The following is a 23,323-nucleotide window of genomic DNA, read 5'->3' as shown; positions in this document are numbered from 1 at the left end:
ATGACACTGTGCGTATCATTTTGCTATGAGCTCAGATGTAAAATATGAAGTCCTTTGCATTGGTTGTGCCAATAAATTTCTTTCATCCTCCCAGTCATGTTAGTACTGAAGGCTATATGCATTAAATTATATCTGCAAGCATAGAGGTTCATCAGAAGCTTTTAAACCATCACACCATGAATTTTAGTTTTAGTGCTTTGCAGACCAAGCCCAGGCACTGTGCCTGAGCCAAAGATCAGTCCAATCAAAGCTGGAGTTTTTATCTATCATTAAATTGCGAGCTGCTTAATTGCCCAATATAAATGTTAGGTTTATGGACAGGTGGAAATGAATTCAGGTAAGAAAGCAATAAAATCACTCCAAGGCACTAAAGCATGAGCATGGCAGGTAGCAGTAAAAGCCCTGACTGTAGTGAATTAAAGGATTTGTATTTTACTGATTATAAATGAAAGCTTTGTAAGTGTAAGACATTATATGTTTAATCAGTCTTTGTTAAACTGTTACCTTTTTAAAACTGTCCAAAAGCTCAGCAGAAATATGTACTGAATTCCTTTTTCTTTCTTGCCCTTAAGGCCTTTCAGGAAGGTTCTCCAAAACGTGGTTAACGTTGTTTGTCGCAAACTATAAGTTTTCCCTACACACGGGAAACTAGTTTTCATTCTTAAACCCAACAAAAGAATAGAAAAGAAACAAAGAAAAAGAAAGGAAATACGGTATCCACAAAGTCGGCCCTATTAGCGTCGCTTGTTACCATGGTGATGTGTCTTGTCCCGGTCTCTTACACTGAAGCAGTTTTGTTGGTGTAGTTGGAAATAACCAACATAAATGTACTAGCCGGTCAGAATCGTTTTTGTGGACGCAGAAATGGATTTACCAGCGTCGTATTATGGGGAACTTGATCAAAGAAACCCAGTACTTTCAGCTTTTAAGCGAGAGATTAACTCGTTTATAACGCTGATGAAACAAGTGGCTTCGTCGAACAACCAGGACAACAGCACTTATGCTAAAGGGTGAGATGCTAAAAAGCCAAGTCAACGCTAGCTTATAAAGCTCATATTATAGGAAACTTTAGCTTCCTATAATAAAATCAACGTAGGCTTATTTCAATATTTTTTTTATAGCTAGTTGCGTGCAGTTTTTATTACCGTCATTGTTCCACTAAAATGTATTTAGCTAATACTAAATGATACACTGTGTAGCTTATAATTAGTATGGTGTTTATGATTTGACCATAATATATAGAAATGTTTGATAAGGTCCAGTGACTAGTCTCAAACACTTGGCTTGTACTTAAGAAAAGTCTTGAGTGCACCATTTACATTTTTTGCTTTGCTATAACTGCAACACAAATCTGCTGTATAAAGCAGGATTGCAGTGGCCTTTAAAAATAACTTCAATATCATACTGCAAGCTATACTTTTTAGCAGACGCTGACAGTTGTTGCAAGCCAGCATCATTAAAAAAAAAAAAGAACAACCGAGTCATCAGGTACATCACAGCATAATTAAAGGCTTTCTCCTATCATGCATCCACTGAATGTCCTTGTTTAACTTTTTAAAAAGATCATGTAGAAAATGAAAATAACAATGTTCAGTTTGTCAGTATCCCAAAAATCAGATTTGAACATATTTTATATTACATAGCTCTTGAACCAGTTAGAGATCTCTTGGTGTTGATGTTTGCTTATTTATGTTATTTATTTTAAAGCTATGCTTTTCTGAATTCATTTTCAAAGGATTAAAATCCTGGTGGAGATATGGAAAAAGTTCAAACATCGACTGCCTTTGAAACTGTACCAGGAGCACATGTTGCAGATTGCAGATTTTCTCTTTGGAATAAAGGTAAAGGTATCCCCCAAATCCCCCAAATTAGAATACCTACTAATATTTGGTTACCACAGACTTTTTCTTTGATTAAATATTAATTCAGTCTGCGCGACACAGTTTTATCAGTCACTATCATCAGTCTTGGTTGCTGTGAATTCTTTGTTTTACTACTTGACTCATCGGTTTTGTTCTCAGTATTTGCAATCTTGGTTTTGCTGCAGTAAAACTATAAGAAGCCTTTGGATATGTTGTCTTCTGCGCATTAATTACATGTTAACACATTCACAGTGTTATTTTTATTCCCTCTGCTTCTTCAAGCTGTACCAGCTGGCTCTAAGGCAGGGCTACAGTCTCCACCTGTCACAGTTCAGCTCAGTGAAAATAACTGACATCACAAATGTGGATCAGTTTATGGCCTGCTTCTTTCCCGAAGGGCTTGATACAGACCAAAATATCTTTGCCATGAAGGTAAGGTACACATCACTGTGTGACTGTGTGTGTCCTGTGTATCTCTGTGTAGAATGTTGTGTAATAACTGTTTCCAGGATTTGCTTTGTTGTTTTATGCTACAAAGAAAGTTTACTACATTGGCTGAGGTCATTGACATTTTGAGACATTTTTATTAAAAATCTGCTATTATTCTGTATGTATCCATGTGTCTGTGCCTGTGTGTCTGTCCTCTATATGTGTGTGTTTGTGTCTGTGTGTGTACAGGTACGTGCCATGCAGGGCTGTGCCCTGTGTATATTTGAGCTGGAGAGACAGCACAGTTTCCTCAGCCAAAAGGGGCTCTGTAAACTGCTGCGTGTGCTGAACTTCACGAGGACCATGATGCAGGCATTTCAGCAACATGAGCACCTCTACTGGCAGATATATAATGGTATATTAGAAGAACTTGTATAATTCAGTGTGATATTTCTATCTAGGAGTAATATTGGTAGAACAAATTGAGCTCTCAAAATGTGAAGATAAAAATGAAAATGAACTGTTCATAAACTGTTTATCTACTATTGTATTAAGTATTGTGAGGTGTATCTGCCCTCCTAATGTATTTCTATCTCTTGTCATCCAGGTTCATTACACATTTACAATGTCTGCCGTTATTTGATGACTATGCAGTGCAGCGCGCAGGTACTGTTCACTCCTGCCACTTTTCACTTCTGCTACTCATTCCTAAAGCAGGGATGTCAAACATAAGGCTCACAGGCCAAAATCAGCCTGTCAAGGTCTCCGATCTGGCCCACTGGGTTGCTTTGAAAAATGTGAAGAAAGGCATACATTTGGGGTTTTTAACTGTGATTTGTAACTGTGATTTCCTAATGATAAAGACCTCGTCTATTGCCATTCATACTACATCAAAGTAAGCAGTAGATAAGCAAACAAGTTCCAAGTTTTTTTTACTCAATCAAAGTGGGCTGTATCTGGCCCACGATGTGAAATGAGTTTGACATCCCTGCCCTAAAGGAAAAGAAAAACATGATGGATGGTGAGAAAATCATGTGTGACAGAGACTGAATGTCTAAATGAATGTTGGAATATGGCTTTGGACTGATTTTGAGTGACAATATTTCAGTTTTAATTGATTGAGCCTCTGCACATTGCAGAACACACAACTAAATCTGTGTAATATTGTTATATAATGAATGTAGTGTATAATAAAATTGTGTAGTTGTCTTTTTAATCCTTTGTGATACTCACAGCCTCCGTTTGTCATCCTATTCAGGCACTGGAGTACCTCCTGTGGGCAAGCATCAGTTTGGAGTTGTCCATCCGTCTGATGACAGCTAAGTATCTGCCAGTGATTGTCACACTCTACTGTGCCGTCTGCCAGTGTTACTATGACAACCATGCTGAGGTGCAGGCAGAGGTGAAATACGTCAGCGTCAGACACCTACAAATACATGATTTGATCCTTCACAGGCTGATCTAATCAGTAATAAATGCTAATTGTAACTTGGTGTTGATCTTTATATAATTTTCTTAGCCTGCCTGCTGTTAATCAGCACAAGGCACTAAATTATTCCTCATGCTTGACTGTACAAAAAGAAAGTCTTGCTGGTATGGTTAACCCATGAGTATATTTGCTAATTACATTTGTTTGTATATTTTATTTTGAAATGCAACCATCATATTGTTGCAATAAAAGTTAATTGGAGTCTGAATTCCCATTTTGGGCTGTGTTTGTGTGTCCTCAAATGCTCTCAGGAATTTGCCCGGAGAGCCCTTGGAAAAATCAACGAATTAGCAAAACTCGGGGAGCACAGTGAAGTTTCTGCCACCAGAGAGACTCAGAGAGCTTACAAAGATGCCTCCATCAAGGCAAGAAACTTGGCCTTGAGATACATCAGCACACTATGTTGTTGTGATAAAATGCTGTTGTTTCTCAGTGTGTTAGATACAGCAATTTCCATACTTACATACTCACAACTGAATATAGTCACTTCTGAAGAAGCTTACTTACCTTGTCAGTGTTTTACAGTATCGCTGTGCTCTTCTTTGGTTAACATATGAAAGGTGATTGAGAGCGTTCTGTTTTTCAGCTTGGTGCCATGATTTTCAAGCGAGCAGCATTTGAGACCCGAAAGAGACCCAAAACCCTGTACAAGAGCAAAATCAAAAGCACCCTGAAGGACATACCTAATGTAATGGGATCTGCTTTACTGCAATATCATCATATTTAATGTTAATTCTTACTTTTAAATGCAGTGTAATTTAGGGGCTCTTGTTAGTTGTTAGTTGTTTAACGCTGTATACTCTGTGTTATCACCTTTAAATCTTCCATCACTCAATGCATTGCCTTTGTTTGATTTCTTTAATAATAATAATAATTAAATAACCCCGTGCCATATATTTAATTGTTTGAACCCTAGATTTCTGTTTTAGTTCTGTTTGTTTTTTACAACCTGTTTGCTTCTAAGGAAATCTAATGTTGTGAGTCGGTGCTGTAACTAAAATCACATGCCTATGTGTGTGTACTGTAGGTGCCATGGCCTCGTACCCCAACAGAGCGCCTGCTAATAGGCTTGTTTGAGTGCAGTGCAGCACAGTTCCTGGGCATTTTGGAAGCACTCTGGGACAGCAACACACGGCCACTTCAAATGAGAATGCCTGAAGATCCGGAGCTACAAGAGGTCTACCTGGAACTCCTGTCTGCTGGAATTAGTTTGTTATCTGGTTAGTGAAACAAGTACATAATAAAAAACATTTTGTGATTTCAGTAAGGTGAGGGATTCTGAGTGGGTAATGTACATGTATGGCCATGTCTGTCAAGGTGTCACTGGTGAGCAGAGGTCTGACGACCACCCGTGCCTGTCTCCTCTTGTACTGACACAGAATTCGACTCTGATAGATTTAGCCATTTCAGGTGAGTCATTTTGGTCCTTTATTACAATGAGCATGTGTGTTTGTTTTGTGCATTGCTTTAAAAGTCAGTATGAGATAAGGAAATGTGTTGTGTTGCTAGGAGAAAACAAAATACCCATCATATCTGCAGTGAGGTTCATCAAACTGCTGTTTCAGTACAAGCAGCTGGATGCATTTACTGAACTCAGCACAGAGATGCTGCAGGTTTTGACTGTAAGTAGCACACAAGCAAAAATGCTTTAATTCATATTAATGAGAAAAGTGGAATACATCAGGTTTCACTTGCATTTCAAGATTGATGATTCGGTTTGGGCATCCACTGTTTGAATGATCATCAGGGAAGTTTTTATTTAATTTGGCTTTCTCTAATCACAGAGTTTGGATGGCCAATCATTCAGGAGGGAAAAGCAGGAGCTTGCTTTGCTTCACAGTTTCAACATTTTGCTGTCTACCCAGAGAAGCCCTCCTAAAGAAGACATCACAAGCAAAGGTAGCAATATTAAATCTACCACATACAGACTTATGACATTTTTCAGGCTCCAAACTTTTATTTTGAAAAATAAATCTTATTAATAAAGGATTCATTAAATAGCTTTCTGCCTCTCTGTCCTTGAATTTTACATTTTTGTTTGTGTTTTTAAGCTGCTACAGAGTTTATCAGTATATTAATTTTTTACCGCATGTAATACATCCAATTTTTATCAAAATTATCAAGATTAGTATATCTGGAATCTAATTTTTCAAATCAGTTACCCCAGCAGCATGCTAGCACAAAGTCTGAGTAATGTTCAATCAATATTGTGAGAATAGAGCTGGTAAGGGTTTAGATATTTCACTGAAAGCAAGTAGGTATTATGTAACTTCTGTCCAGGGATCACCACTTACCTAAATCAAATAGAGTACATATGAGAAATGTCAACTGCAGAAAATATCTGGATCTATTTTTTTTGCAATGTTTTTAAATCAAATAATGTACTAAACATTGATTAATTGTTAGTATGGTGGTCAGTGGTGAGCCTTGGTTCCTCAGATTATTCAAAACTAATCTCAGCAATCACAATATAAAGTGGTCATGTTCTCTTATGTTTCCACAGACCAACATAAGGCTTCACTTTCTATGAGTGATAAACTGATGGATCTGGTAGAAACCCTTCACAAATCCGTCTGTGATTCTGCTCCTGTAAGTTTCTATGCCACGTACTGTTTGCAGGTGTTTGTGTTGAGGATAAAGGATTAGGGTTCAGGCTAAAGTTAGAATTCAGAGGAAGAGATTTATAAGCATTTAAGCTGTGTGTGTTCGTGTCTGTGTAGGAGGTGCAGCCAGATGCAGACCTGATTTTGGATATTGTGTTGTTCCTGTGGGGTAAGATGAAAGCGGTGATACAGAGAGATCCTCTGCAAAATCAAGACAAGGTGTGTGTTCAAATAAACATTCCCTGCAGCTGCTTCCGGCTTTATTGCTGTTAAATATAAAACTTTGCATATTACATTCATGAATTTTCATTGTTCTGTTCATTTGTCCTTTTTGCTGTTTGTAAATCTATTTTTGCAGTGGTTGTGGTGTCTTTATGTGTTGTATGAGGTGGCCCTCGCCTGTGACCTAGCAGCTGTTGACTGTATCATGATAGCAGAGATGAGCCACACATTGGGCATGCTGCTTGAGAATGCAGCTGAATATTTTCTTGAAACTTCAACGTCAGGTGCGAGGTTATTTTCTGCCACTTGCCCTGTTACGGTCTGCTGGAGATTTAAAGCTATTGTTGTTTGTACTGTATCTATTTGATCTTGCACCGTCACAAACACACACATACGCACACATGCACTACAGACACAAACCAAAGCTTTGAGAATATTTCTATTCTCATGTCTTATCTCCAGCAGTTTGCGAAAGAGACTGTGATGATGCAAAGCCAAACTCTTTCTCTATTCTTGAGGTATGTAAATAGACTGGTTGGGCATACCATCAAAATGTGAACAAATGACATCTATTGCGTGCTATTGCGCAGTGTCCTGTCTCTTGTTTACTGAAAGTATGAAGTGAACTTTTTATATGTGTGTTTGTGTTTGCAGAGTTCAAGCACAGAGCTGCTTCAGAAAGTGTGTGAGGTGGTAAAGAGGGGTCTCGAAGCTTTGGCAAAGGTTGCGGCTACGCTGGCCCCCCAGGACTGCTCAGCTTTCACTGACTTTGCGTTCATGCAGGTACACAGTCATCTTGTCCCACACTCATTTCTAGCATGTTGGTAAATATTCTTTCTCACATTTACTGAGTTTATTTACTAAATCTTGTATGGGCATGCAGTTTTTCATTTTGTTTTTTTAAATTGCATGTGTTCTTCTTCTGATAGAAATTTAGTCCCCTCCAGTCATCGGCTTTTTCCACAACCTCTCCAAAATCATCAAAACACAGAAATGAAGACGATGAAATAAATCTGAAAAAAGGAGAGGTGGAAACTCAGACAGAATCTGACTTTAATGGCTGTCGACAAACTGAAGCCACATGCACGTATCTTCTGATCAAAGATCTCCACCTAGAGTTGGACATTATCCTCCACAGGGCTTCCCTCAAGTTGCTGCAGCTAAATGCAGGTCAGAGTTGCTCTGGTGGTTTTACTCACCAGTGATTTTGGACAAGTAGTTCAAGCTCTGCACTGACTGAAATGGCAAAATATTGCTACTTCACACTTTCACATTTATAAACAGAAGTTAAAATCTGGCAACAGTAAATCATAGTTAGAGGGAATTAAATAAATATGCTTACCGAAAAGTTGTATGTCTGAATATAATATAAATTGGGAGTAAACTGTCTTTGTTTAGTTGTAGAGTCTGAACTGTTGGACTGGATCAAAAAAAACAAGGTGTCCAAAGCTCTGTTCCTGATCCAGAAAGCTTTGCTGGTGTACAACAACATGGAACAAAGTGACATCAGTGAAACCAAAAGTCTGCTGGAGGTTAAACAAGCAGAATACTCTCACAACATTTGGTTGATTATAGCCACATTTTGACTTACTGGTGTTTAATATTAGTTTTAAGGACATGTGAAAATTATACTGCTGTGCGCTGTTGATAGGATGCTGCTACCCTCATAGAGAAAGCAGGTATGGAGGAGAGAAAAGTGTACATGTCCTCAACTCCTAATACTACATCTGAAGATAAAGGCAAAGTAATCAAGGAGGACGGACAGAGCCCTCCACCTCCTCCTGTCCTACTCTCACGCAACAACCACTCCATGACCTTTGCCCCAGCACCTCATAACTTAGAGGGACAAGTGAGATTTACATTTAATTAGGCCATCATTTTACTAATCTTAATAACCTAACAGTGAGCAAATAATCCACACATGTTCAACACTTTTTGAAATCTTTCTTCTTTTGTTTCCTTTGAGGTGTGCTGGTACCAGCTTTGTGGTCGGGTAGCTGAGGGCATAAACCGGAAAGTCCGGCTTGGAGACTGCAGCCTTCCAGGAACTGGAAATATGGTGCAGTTTATTTCTTCACAGAAGAAGATTATCAAGTGTAGTGAAACTCATTTTTGTCATTATCACTTACCTCTGTGTATATGATTTTGTTTCAAGGTACCTGCTGTATCTGGTGAGTGTGTGCTGAGGGTGGAGGGTCTGGAGCCCAATCAGAAGTATGTGTTTGCTGTTGCAGCATACAACAGTCAGGGAGAGCTACTGGGCAGCACTATAGGGCGGACAACATTACCACTGTTGGCATCCATGCCTGTACCGCTGCTCTCTGCTTGGGCTCATTTGGCTAAGGTACAATTTCAAGCTACTCTACACCTGTACCAAGTAGACAGAGAAAGGTTTGGGCTATGTTTTTAGCCTTGTTGACTTTTTCCTCAGGTGGCTTTTCAGACAGAGCAGTATGCTGTAGCAAAAAGAGCCTGCAGAGAACTTTGGAGCCACTGCACCTACCCTGACAGTGAGTCCAACAGCACAGAGGGTAGACTAGCCACCACAGGGTAAAGAGGGAAACACACAGCACACAGTACCAGTCAAGAAATTTTCTTTTTTGTTTTGTATTTACTTACCTCCTATTCTGTCTTCATTTATCATGCTAAAGACTACGCAAAGAAATCCTGCAGTACTCCTCTCTTCACTTGTGTCAGCTGTTTCTCACGTCCATCTTCATAGAGACAGAGATCAACATTCAGCAGGGATCACTCTATTGTGACTCATTCAGTGACAATGGACCATTTATCTGGGAAAAAGTAAATACCTGAGACTTGTTGAGCACTGTACAGTGACACTAACTTATACACTTATTTTGCGTTTTCTAAATGGAATACCAATCCAGTGATTTTTGATTTTTGTTTTTTTGTATTGATCAGAGATACATATATGCTCATGTTTTGTACGCAGGAAGCCAGACTGGCAGAATGCGAGCGAATGCTGGTGGCCATGGACTTGGCGATGTGTTTGAATGATGCGGCTGCTGCTTTGCAGGCTGCAGTTAGCTGCTACGGGCTCCTGGCACCTATAATGTTCCATCAGATTACTTGTGACTCTGTGGTGCAAGTATGCAACCACCGCGTCCATAAAAGTATTAACAGTATAACATAGTAAGAACTATAAATGAATAATCATACCTCTGTTTGTGTTCTGGTGTTCAGGTACTAAAAAAATGCTTGATGGTTTTGGAGGAGAATTCAGGTCTTCTAAAACAAAAATGGACTGGAAACACCTCAGAATCCTTTATCCACATGATAGCCTGCATCACCTACTACCTGGCAAAGGTGTGTGTGTGTGTGTGTGTGTGTGTGTGTGTGCGTGCGTGCGTGCACATATTGTTCATGTTAATGTGTGTACAAATAGATAACCTTTTCTAATTGTATGCACAGGTTTTAAAGTTTTATACATAAAAGTTTTGATTACTTCTTGCACTCATTGTTTGCATGTATATATTTGCACTGCATATTGGTTGACAGCACTCCGTTGGATTTACCACTGCATAAAATCTTTTTGTATAGTTTGAGTCCATGCTACAATGCCAATCCATGTGGTTATTTATTATTTTGTTTTGACTTTTACTTACATTTACAGTGACTCACATTGAATTTAAAATAAGAATAAAATCAAAACTTTGTGCAAACTAACTGGGAACTCTTCTGTTCTTCCTGACAGACGTTGCGTGTGCTCAGGAAACACGAGATGGCCAAAGCACTGATGGACTGTGGCTGCAGGCTACTTCAGGATGTCTATCATGCCCAGCTGCAGATTAGGAGACTCACCAATCAATCTGAGGGAGTAAGAGCTGTTTTCTGGATGCTGTTGTGATATATTATGTATATACTTAAGTAAAGTACGACTTCTAGCATTTTTGTGCATTTCCATGTGTATAGCGTAAAACGGCAGATCAAGCCACAGTCAAGAGTGAGATGAAAATAAGTCGTCAGCTGAAGGCACTGGAAAGAAAGAACAAGGAAATAACAGTTTCAAAAGAAACACACACCCCAGAGCCTGGTAATAAACACACGTACTCACACTGGTCCTGTTAGTGGTGTGCAAAAGTCTTAAACCATTCCTTATTTCTTTGTATTTTGCTACGTAAATGGGAAATTGGTGCAGTAATTTATTGAAATGTGGAAACATACACTGAAATACAGTAAATAATGAACATCTTTATTCTTCAACACAGCCTAAACTCTCTTGGGGATGCTTTCTTGTGATTTGCAAGTAGTCAGGAATTCAGGAATGGTTCTCCGAGGTTCTTGAAGGACATTCAAAGCTCTTCTCTGGATGTTATCTGCCTTTTGTTCTGTTCCCTGTCAACATGATCCTACACTGATTCAGTAATGTTGAGGAAAAGCCAATCCTTTAGTGATATTGTGTTTTTCTATTCAGCCTTTACTGCATTGACGATGTGTTTGGGATCGTTGCTATCCTGAAAAATGATGCTTTCCAGATGATAAGCATCTGGAAAAGATACAATTTAAAATTATTTTCCAAGTCTTAAGTGGCTTAATAAAAGCATTTTCTGAAAATGGTCATGTACAAGCACTAGACTGAAAATGAGTGACAAAATTGCCAATGTCCAAAACCCTTCAGAAAGCCTCGGGTGTTGTTCAACAACACTTAAAAAATTACAAGGTTGACTCTTTGAAAACAAATCAGGAAGAAATGAGGGATGGCACAAGATTTTTGCACAGTAATGCTTATAGAAGAAAGTTTGCATTTTTGTTATTAATCCTGTCATTTTTGGACTGATTTCTATGTATTTTTTCATATATTTTTCCAGAGACTTCTCAGACACTAACCGTCTCAGAAGATCCAAACTTATTGTACGAGCTGATCTCCAGTGGCACATTAAAGGATGCCTACATGCATGGTAAGCTGTATAGTCTTTCATATTTTTTTATGACGTAATTATTAGTGTTGCTAATTCGTAGGTTTGTTTGTGTGTGTGTCCTTGATAGTAATGAAACTCCGACGCAAGGTGTATTTTACTGAGTTTGCTGCACTGCTACTCCAAAGAACCATGAAAGAAGGCCACATAGACCTTGTGTTGGAATGGGGGCAGAGCCTGTTTCAGTTTCTTTCAAGGTGATAAAGCTCTTCAATATATTTTTCAAAGCTAAAGACACCTACAGATATCAGAATGATATGAATGTCTGTTTCATTAAGTAAAGTTCGTAAATAGTTTTCTCTTTGGCAGCCGTGACGAGGCGATGGTATTGTCCGCTAAATGTTTGGAGGGGTACGGTCAGATTAGAAAAAGAAGTGGAAACCAGAATGCAAAAGGAAATGAATCCTCCCAGGTGATGATACAACATGTGCACACATGCATGTAGTTAATAAGGGCAGGAAATATCTGAGTTACACTGACAAAAATGTACATTACATCTCTGAATCTTTGGCTCACCAGGCTCAGTTTTAGTGCCAAAATAATGCTGCGACTTGAGAGAAAACTTTGTTTTTACTTTGTTGCTGCAATATCAACTAAAAACAATACCATGTGCTGCCCTTTAAACAGAACAAGAACTCTTCTTCACATGATGATACAAGAAAGAAAGCAAAGCATAAATTGGCACAGAATATGCTTTTGAAAACGAGGACTCACAGGTAGAGTATCTGTGTTTTTGTTTTTCTGTTTTCAGGAGGTTTCTTGATAATTTCTGTAAGTCCATATATAATAAATGTGTTCATGTTTGTAGGGAAGTGCTGGCTATGGAGAACTCGCTTGCTATGATTTCATCTGTGATGCAGCGCCGAAAGAAGAGGCTACAGCTGAGGCACACTTGCGCTGTGGAGAGGGTGTGGAGATATCACCTGAACTACTGCATGGCTCAGGCCCATTTAGCAGTGTTTTACCAGTGTCTGGCCCAACAACACAGAGGAGACCTGGAGCAGAGGTTCACACACAGAGATGCCAGATATTATCCTTTACTTTTTCAGTTTTTTTCTCTTTGTAATAAAAGACTCACACTGAAGACAAACACTAAGAAACAACATTTTTCTGATTGATGCTAAGCAGCTTTGCCTTGTTTTTGGGTGGCAATGTATTTACTTTTACGTGTATTATCTGAGCTGAGATACTGTAGTACTTCACATGGTTGACTAATTATAAAATGTCCTGCACCGTTTGTTCTTTTAACAGATACAGCCAGTTTCACCCTTTGTGTTTTTCTCTGGCTTACTCTGGTGTCCTGGTATGGAGGAACAACTCGCAGCAACATGAGTTGGAGTCTTCAAATGAAGCTGTTTTACTTGAAGACTCATCTGAACACATGGACTATGTGATGACAGCTCACAAAGATAGAGGAAGAAAGGAAGGTGAGAAGAAAAAGGCACACGGAAAATAAAGTGAAGAGAAAAGCTAGCATCTGGTCTGTCTGTCATAATTTGTCTTAATCTTTTGTAGCAGTTGATGGCTCTGTCGCAGAGGACAGATGTAAGGAGGGAGAGGGCTCTCCTCATTCTGTGGAACAGCAGATGGAGGCACAGAGGTGCACTGGTGCCACACTGCTGGAGTCAATTAACAAAGTTGCTGTGCATCTCCGGAGAGCTATGGTACCATTGATACATATGTGGATGTAAACTTATATATGACTTTACAGTGGTTCATCTGCATCCAACTCTAACCCCAGCATCCTCCTGTGTTACACCAACCCTCTGCATGTCCTCCTTCACTACATATGTGAACATTCTCAACAGCCTTTGTCCAGTATACCCACTCCCCCTCCTCTGCACAACTTACAGTCCAACCTGAGCTGTCCCTCTGATGTACTCATATCTAATAATGTTCATTATTTTCCAGGTGTTGGCTCATCGTGGCAACCACTGGACCACTCTGCAGTGTGTGTGTCAGGCACTGTGGGACCAAAGCTGCAGAATCACTGTCCTTGTACAGAGAGCTGCTCAGCTTGAAACTCCATGTACGATTACAGCAGAACATCTACACAGTATTCTCACCCCACTGCTGGTGCTGGCCACTGACTTCATCATGGACATGCTGCAAAAACTAGGGGTGAGCTTCACATATTGCTATTTGTACTAATAGCTGCTTTCTAAAAACTTGCACATATTTTTATTCTTAGGAAAGTATAAAGACAAAACCACAGCTTACATGTCACTATGTGTACTTTTACTTTTTCATCCGCATTTCTGCCCCTGCTAGCTCTGGAGTTTGTATGGCAGTGACTTGACTGAAGATGAGCTAGAGTCCAGTCTCCACTTCTCAGTCCCACTTGATGATAGCACCCAGGTGGATCTGCGTTGGGTCCGCATGTTGGTGTTGCACACTCTTGAGCGGCTCCATGACAGTGGCAAGTGGGAAAGCCTGGCCCACTTTGCTTTACTTTTCAACTCATACACACGGTGAATAAGACGTACTACAAATCTTCTTCTTCTTTTGGTTGCTTCTGTTAGTGGCCGCCACAGTGGATTATCTGCCTCCATCTAAACCTATCCCATGGATCCTAATCTATCACATCAACCCTCTGCATGTCCTCCTCTGAGGTCTTCTATAAGACTTATTACAAATAGAAACATTTGTTAGGGAGAAGTAAATCAAATGCTCTTTGAGGTCTTGGCATCGCAGGAGATTTGCGTGGGGTCGTTGTACTTTGCATGAAACATAAATTCACCATAAGAAGCCAGGAAAACTCAAAATCATGTAATATAGAGAAACTTGATGAATACTGTGTTTTTTCACTTGTTAATTACCAAGACATTTAGTTCCTCGCAACCTATGTTCCTGACAATTTTTTATGTGTTTGTTTCCATCTATGTAATGATACCAGGGATCGGTATACTGTTATCGTAACTCCTCTGCTCGTCCACGCCCAGAGGATGTTACTTGAAAGAATAAACTCTTTTGGAGGCCCTTCAGTCCCACAGCCACACCATGTCAACACACAGAAAGCCACTGGAAAAGAGGTAGCACAGACCCATACACAGAAACGCACACACAAAGCATAGCAAAAAAAAAAAGTGCTCGTGTGCATGGGTGAATGAGGCAAGTCGTGTAAAGCGCTTTGAGTTCTCAGATAAAGTAGAAAAGTGCCAGTCTATTTACCATTTACACTCCCATTTACTGTAACTGTGGCTCACTTAGCTACCACCTGAGGTACCACCTTTAAATCAACCTCAGACTCCTCCTGTCCATGTGTCAAGGTACTCTTTATACAGAAATATTGTGGAATATTTGAAAACTTAAATTATTTCAGTTAAATATCTCATAACTCACAGCACCATGGAATCTATGTTTGTTCTAGTTGCAGTCCTTAGTTAATTAATCTCTTGTGTCTACAATCTTGCATTGTCTGTATTGTGCAGTAAATGAGTGTATATTATGCTTTTCAGGTGACCAATAAAAGCTATGCAGGCTGCCAGCTTCTCAGTGGTCGGATCCATCACGCTGCACAGAAACGGCACCTTCACAAAAAAGCAGCACTAACAAACTCGATTCCTCGAGATCTTACAGGTTTACACAACCAAACAGCTCATCTAAAATAATGTTAACACTGGTTTGTGTGCAGTAAATAGTAATGACTAAATACTAGAGTAAGAACTAAATGTTAGACAATAACTTGCAGCAGCGCAGGTGTCACATTCTCATGTACATGCTGTATTTTTAAGGTGCAGAGATACAGCACGCCATGTCCCTCATTTGTGTCCCACTGGATGTAGAGGACACGCTGAGCTGTTATCATCAAGCTCTTGAGAAAAAACCATATTGTCTTCAGATGTTCCAGCACAGTCGCTCACTGCTTGTGCTGCTTCTGGCAAACACACAACCCTGTAAGTTCTTCACTGTTTGAATAACACATACACATGTCGCACACAGTATTTTAAATTAATACTTTTTGCACTGCTTGTGTCCCTCGTGAGGTTTTATGATACCGACGCAGCATTGTCAGAGCCGAGGTCTCAGCCATTCAGCGAGCTTTGTGAATTTCAGTCCCGTTGTTATGCCCACTCCAAACATCCAACCATGTGACCTGACAGAGGAGGACTACAGTACCCCAGATGCTATCTATGGCTTCCCTATCAGCTGTGACCACTTGCAGACTATCATTTCTGCATACTCCACTTCTATAAGTACGAGAACAAAAAATGTTTAGAAACTGTCGAGACTTTTATTGCACATTTTACATAAATAAGGCAAATATCAACAAATGCAGACTAAGTGACCTTACAGCAATATAGGATGAAGACATATGAGCACATATTTCAGTGGGTCAGATGGTTTACTGTCCTTATAATTATCATTCACCTTTTCCTCAGAATACCTGAAGGCTAACAGCCGTGACTCCCTCAGAGTTCTGGCTCTGCATGAACTGGGAAACCTACAGTTCTACAGTGGAAACACACGGTTAGCAAACTGTTGTACACGAGTGTGTTGGAACGAGTCTTCAGCCTTGTATTTAAATGCATTTACTTGTATTTAAATGCATTTTCAACCTTTTATCAAAAGCAAAACTCAGATTGGCATAATTTATGATTTATTATGGTAAGAATTTTATTCCTGGTGTTTTTTATTTCCAGAGCTGCTCACTCATGCTGGAGTAAAGCCGTAGATTGTGCCTTGCAGAGCTCAGGTGTTTTGGAGAAATGGGATGGCGCGTCGCTTGGGAATGGCTCCCTGCAAGAAATTCTAAGGCAGGCTGGAATGTGGGGATGTCTGCAGGCGGCTGTGGTCACTGCTAAGATAGCACAGTAGGTTTTACTGAGTTTTATCATTGACTTGATGTGTTTTTTCATGTGTTTTCCAAGCATACACCTTTAGGTTTCGCCAACTCCTGCTGCATGTTTTTTGGTTCTGCAGGTTTATCTTAACTTCTGATATCAACCAGCGGACAAAGTACTGTCTCCTGTCTGCTTACCTGTTTAAGGTAAAACACATGGTTTGAGCAGATATACTGTTGCGTGTTTTAATGTGTAGGTATGCATGCGTATGCATTCATTCCTACATGCCAAGGGCAAAGCATGTTATAGACACCCAGTTCGCTTTGCCTCTCCAAAGGGTGAAATGGACAAGCATGCAGAAGCTGCATTACCAACAGGGGGAGATAATACATTTAAGCCAAGACATCAGTAGTGAATCAGTAGCAAAAATCATATAAAGTGCATTCTAGAGTCCTTAATTGCCAGAAACCATTAAGCTAGGTGCCTAATATGTATTTACATGTAAATATGTTAATAATGTCTATGTAAATGATTTCCCCTGATTGTATTAATGTTGTCTTGAAATAAAATATCTCCCTCTGCTGTTATTACAACTTACTGCAACTTCTGCACATGTGTCCACTTCATGCTTTGGAGAGGCAAAGCATGAAGTGGACACAGTGGACTGGAGTGTCTTACACATTTTTGCTTCCTTCTTTAGAGTTTGCTGTGTTGCTCCATGGCTCAACCCCAGGCAGACCTCCAGTACGCCTCTTACAGCATCGGAGATGAGTTGCTCCCTGGAGTTGACCTTTTCTCCGAACCCCACAGGCTTCACCTCGGCACCACTGTGTCAAGCCTGAACTTCATTTGCCACTGGCTTTTAACCACTGGCTACTGCATCATGGTACACACACACACAAACACTGTCCGCTATTCATCAGTGCTTATGATAAATGACTGGCTTTGTGTTAAGTTGTGTTTGTAATTTCAGCTGCTTCCTACACTAGCCCTCTATCTACATTTTGTGGGGACTGTGTGCAGAGACGTACAGCACACTGTTAAAGGCAAAATATTGAAGGTCAGAATTTGTTGTTTTTCCTGTGTTTGTATTCAAGTGTTTTGCTCTCATGATGGATTTTCTAATCTGCTTGCGTGTTTTCTGCAGATAACGGCCCTTACTGAACTGTGTTTGTTCGCTGAAGCTGTGAAGGACGCAGTTGAGCTCACACGTGGAACAGGTGTCCTTCTGCCTCATGGACAATACATTGCCAGTGCTTGTGTCCAAGTAAGAGCATTTTGTTTTTAGAAGCTGAAAGAGAGTTTTCAGTGTCTTTCCACATTTTCATTATTTTCATTTCAGTACACTCGTGTCCTTTGTTGTCCTGGTACTGGGAAAGGGTTTTTTAATGCATTGAACTTGTGGAATCATCCATATGGAATTCTTAATATAGTTATAGTAATGATTACATTGTTTTTTTATGTGTATATGGAATATTTCACTGTTGTTGAGATTATTTCTGTTACACTTCTGGCCTTGTGCAGTTTTGGCCTTGTCCTTGAAATGTCATGTGCAATACCCTCTCAGGAAGCCTGTCATATCTGATCTTTTTTAAACTGTGAGCTGGTCTGTCCTGTGAGCACTGCAAACTTCTGGTTATCACGTGGTAAAAAACTGATATGAAACACTGTAAAGTGCTGTTTTTCTATATGTCATAGCACAGTGATTAGCACTGTTGCCTCACAGCAAAAATGTCCTGAGTTTGACTCCACCACCAGGTCGCAGCCTTTCTGTGTAGAGTTTGCATGATCTCCCCACAACCCTGATAAGAGAATTGATGGATATATGTCATAATTTCACATATTTTTTTGCTTTCTTTTGTGCAGCCTACAAAGACATTCTGTAGCAACAAGTCTCTTCTGGACAATGCAGAGGTATTCTCCACATTACTGTAAAGTCACACTTCAGAGTTTAAGTCTCTTAGTCATACTGAATTGGGTCAACCCCCTTGTCCATTCCTGTCATTTTGGCCTTCCAGGCAAATTTGAAAACACAAGTTAACCAGATATATGCACATTAAGTCACAAACATATATACACAAGTACTGTACTAACCTCTTTTTTGTCTTTGTGCTGCTCTTTCAGCTGCATACAACTTCTTTTAAATAGATGCTCTCTAAAGTGATCTACTTCACTGGATTCTTATGAATGTAATCTGTGTGTTTGTGGTGCTTGTGTTAAGGCTTTGGAGGAACTTGTGAACTGTGACTTTACTCCAGAAGTCTGCACCCTGTATGGACCAGCACTGTGCCTCAGATTTAACCTTGCTCGTGTTCAACTAGTTCTGGCACTTACTAATGCTATCGTAGGCTATCCTGTGCCAGGTCTGTAATAAGAATAATTCTCTTTCTTTTGTTTTGTTTCTGTTTGAGGTGATTTAAACAAAAAGATTAGAGGTAAAATTGACTCTAAACTCACATTTAATATATGCGTTCACATGAAAAAATTACATTATTGTATACATAGTGCTGACTGTTAGCTAACAAAAATTGCAATCTAAAAAGTTAAAGATGATTTGTCAATTTTTTATGGGAGTAATAAATTTGCATGCAAACTTTGCGATGAGGCAGTTTTGATGCTTTAGAACTGTGAAATTTCAAAAGTGTGGATGTCTTGCAGATTCTGTGGAGGGAGAAGTTTGTGTCAGTGTAACAAGTTGTTCGGTGGACCCAAAAGATGATGAGCAGGACAGTCCAGACACTGATGATTGCCGTCCAAAGACAGGAGAACAGAAAGTTCTCCATCTTGATGCTAAGACTGAGGATCTAACCCCAGAAAGGATAAAGGTAAGACTCATGGGGATTTAAGTTTTCTTTATGTCACACAGTAAATAAAGGACTCAAGGTTGATCTGCAGAATGTGAACGATGCCAAAACACACAATAATTCCACATATTTTTTCCTGAATTCCTCTCCTCCTTTTGTAGTCCTTTAGGTAACATTTACGCAGAATCTTTAATAAGACTTTCTAAAACCTCACTGAAATGTATGAAAACAATCTGACCGAATTATCTCAGGCTCATTAAAATAATTATCCATTCACAAGTACAGGGTAGGATGAGGTGAGGCACACCCTTAAGAAATATGAAGTCAATTCTCTGCCATTTGTCATCTCTTCTGTTACAGTTCCTTTTGCTGGAACGCGCCTCCTCGTGGTTAAACACCGTTTCAGAGCAGCTTGAATCTCATTCCTTGTGCAAAACGGAAACCCTGGAACTGACGATAGAATCCAATCTTCTAAAGGGCAACCTCTACATGCAACAAGGACATACGGCACTTTGGTACGATGACTTTATGCACGTCTACTGTGTACATGTGTATATCTTACCTATCCTAACCATTTTTATGTCCCCCCCTTCAGCTTTGACACGGCAGTTTCATCTTTGAAGCTGCTCCAAACATCACCTGTGACTGTGAGAGGATCCGGGGCTGTAAGTGATTGGGCAAAATATTTATATAAAGCATTAACAGAATCGAGTAGGTTGATCCTTGAATGCTTGGTTACAGCAACTGTTACATTACAACCAGAATTGAATTTTAATTCTATAAGTAATCATAATAAGACAGCAGAAATGATTTGTTGTATACATGATCTTTCTTAAGGATGATAAAGATTTTGGTGAGTCAGACACCCAGAATGGAGACTGTCCCGGAGTAGTTGAGGCCAGTGAGAGGATTGGAGTTCATCTGTGGTTACATTGCCGCTTGGCTCTGGTCCACAGCCTGGTTGCCCACAACCCTCGCACCATTGAGCTTTTACCAGGTCTGGTCACGTGTTTGCTGTCTTTTTTTTTTCAAAGTGGTGGATTGTACCACAACTTACTACAAACATTATTACTATTACAGTCACTAAAAAAGATCACAAACTCTTTCTCTTTCTCATTTTTCACATTATAATGTTATTATAATTATTAATATTCCTAATATTTTTATTATTATTATACTTTTTGTTAATTTACGATGTACGTGGCACCATCTTTTCAAGGTAAGAACATTAATGACGAAGCAGCCCGGGTGTTACAGGAGGGTTTCGATGAATGTGCACTGTGGGGAGACCTTGACATTCAAGCCCTGCTGTTGGTTGAAGGTGCCAGACTGGAAGCCCGGAGAGGCAAGACTGACAACAGCATGACGATGCTGCAGGTACCATTGCACACAAAGACAAACACATTTTTTTCATTCATTTTTGCAACAAAAGTAACGTGTTGAAAAAAGCATTAACAGAGCAGGAGACCAGAGCATGCAGTGTACATGTCTGATGTGTTGAATTCCAAGGCCATGCAGTCCTTGATTTAACCTAGATTTATACATGATCTTTGAATAATTCGGATCAGTCTATACGTGATCCAAGTTTGAAGAATTCCCTCAAGACGTTCCAGAGATTCTTGTGTTCAGCAGAATGGGACAGAGCTCAGTTAGAGACCCCATTCTCTGGTTTCCTGAGACAGTGGCTGTTAGTCACTGTTTATAAATGCAGGTAAATATAAAAAAGCTAAGAAAAAAAGCTAAATGAGATTAGATTTAGGTAAATGCAGTCACTCTTTTGGTCTCAAACTAGAAATAAAATGTGGACACTCTTGAGTTGGTGGCTCACATGATTAAAAATCTTGTTTTGACGTCATGTATTGAGCCTTTATTTGTGATATAATTATCAGCATGGCTACACTGAACGTGCAGTGAATTAAAGTAATCACAGTCTCGGCGTTCGCCGTTTGTCCCTGTGTGTAGAAAGCAGTGAGCCTGCTGTCAGGACGGACACGCTTGCCACAGAAGTCTGTCATTACGCTGGCTCAGGCCACTTTGCTGCTCAGTGACTTAAGAGGGGCACAGAGTATCACACCTCTACAGCTGATGCAGAAACTGCTGAAAAAGCAGGCAAGTGAAGACACAAACACTAACACACACATATGTGTACATCATATTATCGCTGTATATTCTGAAAGCAGACAAACATAACATCATAACATTAACATTTATCTTTTTCCCCCTCTTCTTTCAGCTGTGTGATTTTGGTGAAAGTGTGGAATTAGTTGATGGAAAAATGTGTTTCTTTCCTCCCGGACCAAGCAACATCTACCTCCCATACTTCAACATACTAAACCAGACCAGTTTGCAAATTGGTAAATTAGAAACCTTCTGTTTATCATGCAGCACAAAGTACAACTTGGCCTTATGAATGTCATGAGTTTTAACAGTATATATTTACAGACCAGACGACTGATAGGCAGACAGCAGCCCTGGTATTTAGAGCTATGCTGCAACAAACAAAAAAATAAAAATAAAAAGTTCATAGTTTGAAATTTAAAATTCATTTTCTCTGAAAATGGATTTCATGCAGAAGGTGTGGATCGTGAACCCCAGCTAGGATTTTACACTATACTCACTGAGGACATAGATGATGTTCTGTTTCCAAAATCTTCACCATTAATTGATCTGTTCACTGTTTTGTTAATTCAGGGATTTATTATTAAGACTTTGAGTATTTTACAAACATATTCTGTTGTTTAATGGCTTTACTGGGAGCCCCAGGTGATCTTTTAAAATTACTATTACTAAGATATTTAATTTACTGTCATTAGAAGGTTAGGAAGATCACTACTAATATTTAGTTAGTATCACTACCAACTAATAGTAATATTAAATGTTTAAAATACTACATTTTGGGTAATTTTTCTGTGAATAAATGTCTAAAAATGTCATTATTCTATCTTCTGCATCGCTTTCTGCAGGCAACATCATGGGTCAAAGTAAAATGGAGACGCAGGTTTCTGCAAGCCAGTCATCATAGTCCACTTCAAGGCAGACTTTGACACTCTATCCAGAATGAGAGCGACTCGAGCAATTTCATCTCCAAGCAATCCAACCACCTCCAGTCCTAAATTACTTAAATGCATCTTTTGTGCATATTTAACGATAGAGATGGATGCTGAAGGCTTTTATTTTCCTGGAGACCAAGAGTCTTGTGGAAAAGTTTGTGTAGCAACACATTATTTTATCAACTTAGTACATATTAGCCAAAATACTGTATAGTTTCGCATTTCTGGATATTTTAAGTCACTTTTAGTCAACGTCTAGAATAAAATGAAATGGTATGCATTAATTTAGCACCTTTCAATCCAAGGTACTGAAAGTTCTACAAAGCATTGAAATGCAAATGTTCATTTATCAAGTCACACACACCAAAAAGATCAGCCATGGGTTTGGTGTCTTGTCCAAGGACACTACTATGCGTGAAATTGCACAGGCTTGAACCACCAACCCTGCAAGCTACCCCACAGCTACACGGTGCTACCAGAACTCTGTGTAGTTTTTGTTGTTCTTCTTGTATGTTTATCTGCATCAGTAAATGGGTCAAATAAAATAAACACAAAAGAAAAGAGTAGTTTCAAACTGACGTGTGAAATATGGGAGCCAGACAACTCTGAAAAGATGGACACAGATGTTAAGTGACGACTATTCGGTATGGCAATGCAATGATACAGATACTTAAAGTAAAAGTATTCATATTTTGATCAAGTGTGGGTAACAAGTGCTTTCTGTCAGAAAAGGAATCCTTAATCTCTGAATTGACTTTTCTTTTTTGTTTCACAACAGGGTTGCACCTTCACCTGGATATTCTTCTGCTATAATTACACACTCTTTTGATCTTTCATTTCATCACACAAATAACATCAATGCAAACAAAGAATCAGGAGTATCAAAAATAGGGGTCACCAAACATTAATTCTGGCTTTTAAATAATTGTAACTAAAATTGTAACTAAAAGTTAGGAAGATTTTCATTTTTGTTTTCCTGTGAACATTTGTACACCATTCAGCCACAAGCTTTTGACCACAGACAGGAAAATAAAAACAGTGATTATCTTATTAAAATACATTGTTCCCCTGGGAAACCTTGGGTCTTCCCCTTACTGGATTTCGACGCTAAAGCCATCTTAAATACTGCACTCCCCTAATAAGGAC

The 23,323-nt window shown here is 39.3% G+C and overlaps 1 protein-coding gene across 3 annotated transcripts; it reads left to right on the top strand.

Annotated features, from left to right (window-relative positions):
* Positions 1 to 746: 746 nt before the first annotated feature.
* cfap54 (cilia and flagella associated 54) lies at positions 747 to 23,254 on the top strand. 3 transcript variants are annotated; one of them, XM_085174355.1, is made up of 57 exons: positions 747 to 1,010; positions 1,736 to 1,841; positions 2,145 to 2,294; positions 2,541 to 2,706; positions 2,899 to 2,957; positions 3,550 to 3,693; positions 4,032 to 4,145; positions 4,367 to 4,468; positions 4,808 to 5,000; positions 5,098 to 5,190; positions 5,290 to 5,402; positions 5,565 to 5,679; positions 6,284 to 6,369; positions 6,501 to 6,602; positions 6,742 to 6,889; positions 7,068 to 7,123; positions 7,260 to 7,388; positions 7,535 to 7,775; positions 8,004 to 8,137; positions 8,257 to 8,454; positions 8,572 to 8,664; positions 8,761 to 8,949; positions 9,037 to 9,155; positions 9,257 to 9,404; positions 9,556 to 9,711; positions 9,807 to 9,929; positions 10,318 to 10,440; positions 10,536 to 10,656; positions 11,432 to 11,521; positions 11,610 to 11,736; positions 11,849 to 11,951; positions 12,167 to 12,255; positions 12,348 to 12,545; positions 12,791 to 12,966; positions 13,058 to 13,203; positions 13,451 to 13,660; positions 13,811 to 14,010; positions 14,436 to 14,571; positions 14,998 to 15,118; positions 15,274 to 15,435; positions 15,526 to 15,735; positions 15,922 to 16,009; positions 16,183 to 16,353; positions 16,463 to 16,529; positions 17,024 to 17,209; positions 17,297 to 17,383; positions 17,471 to 17,590; positions 18,190 to 18,237; positions 18,545 to 18,686; positions 18,982 to 19,148; positions 19,488 to 19,642; positions 19,723 to 19,792; positions 19,965 to 20,124; positions 20,347 to 20,504; positions 21,090 to 21,236; positions 21,361 to 21,481; positions 22,091 to 23,254. In XM_085174355.1, the coding sequence occupies exons 1-57, from the start codon at positions 865 to 867 to the stop codon at positions 22,147 to 22,149; spliced, it is 7,581 nt and encodes a 2,526-aa protein (XP_085030481.1). In that variant the 5' UTR covers positions 747 to 864; the 3' UTR covers positions 22,150 to 23,254. The 3 variants fall into 3 exon arrangements, with proteins under 3 accessions (XP_085030481.1, XP_085030482.1, XP_085030480.1); XM_085174356.1 differs by having other exon boundaries at positions 13,055 to 13,203; positions 20,449 to 20,504; XM_085174354.1 differs by having other exon boundaries at positions 13,055 to 13,203.
* Positions 23,255 to 23,323: the final 69 nt, after the last annotated feature.

Source organism: Neolamprologus multifasciatus, chromosome 10 (assembly GCF_963576455.1).
Source record: "Neolamprologus multifasciatus chromosome 10, fNeoMul1.2, whole genome shotgun sequence".
Classification (NCBI taxonomy): Eukaryota; Metazoa; Chordata; class Actinopteri; order Cichliformes; family Cichlidae; genus Neolamprologus; species Neolamprologus multifasciatus.
This window is presented reverse-complemented; position numbering and strand designations above follow the sequence as displayed.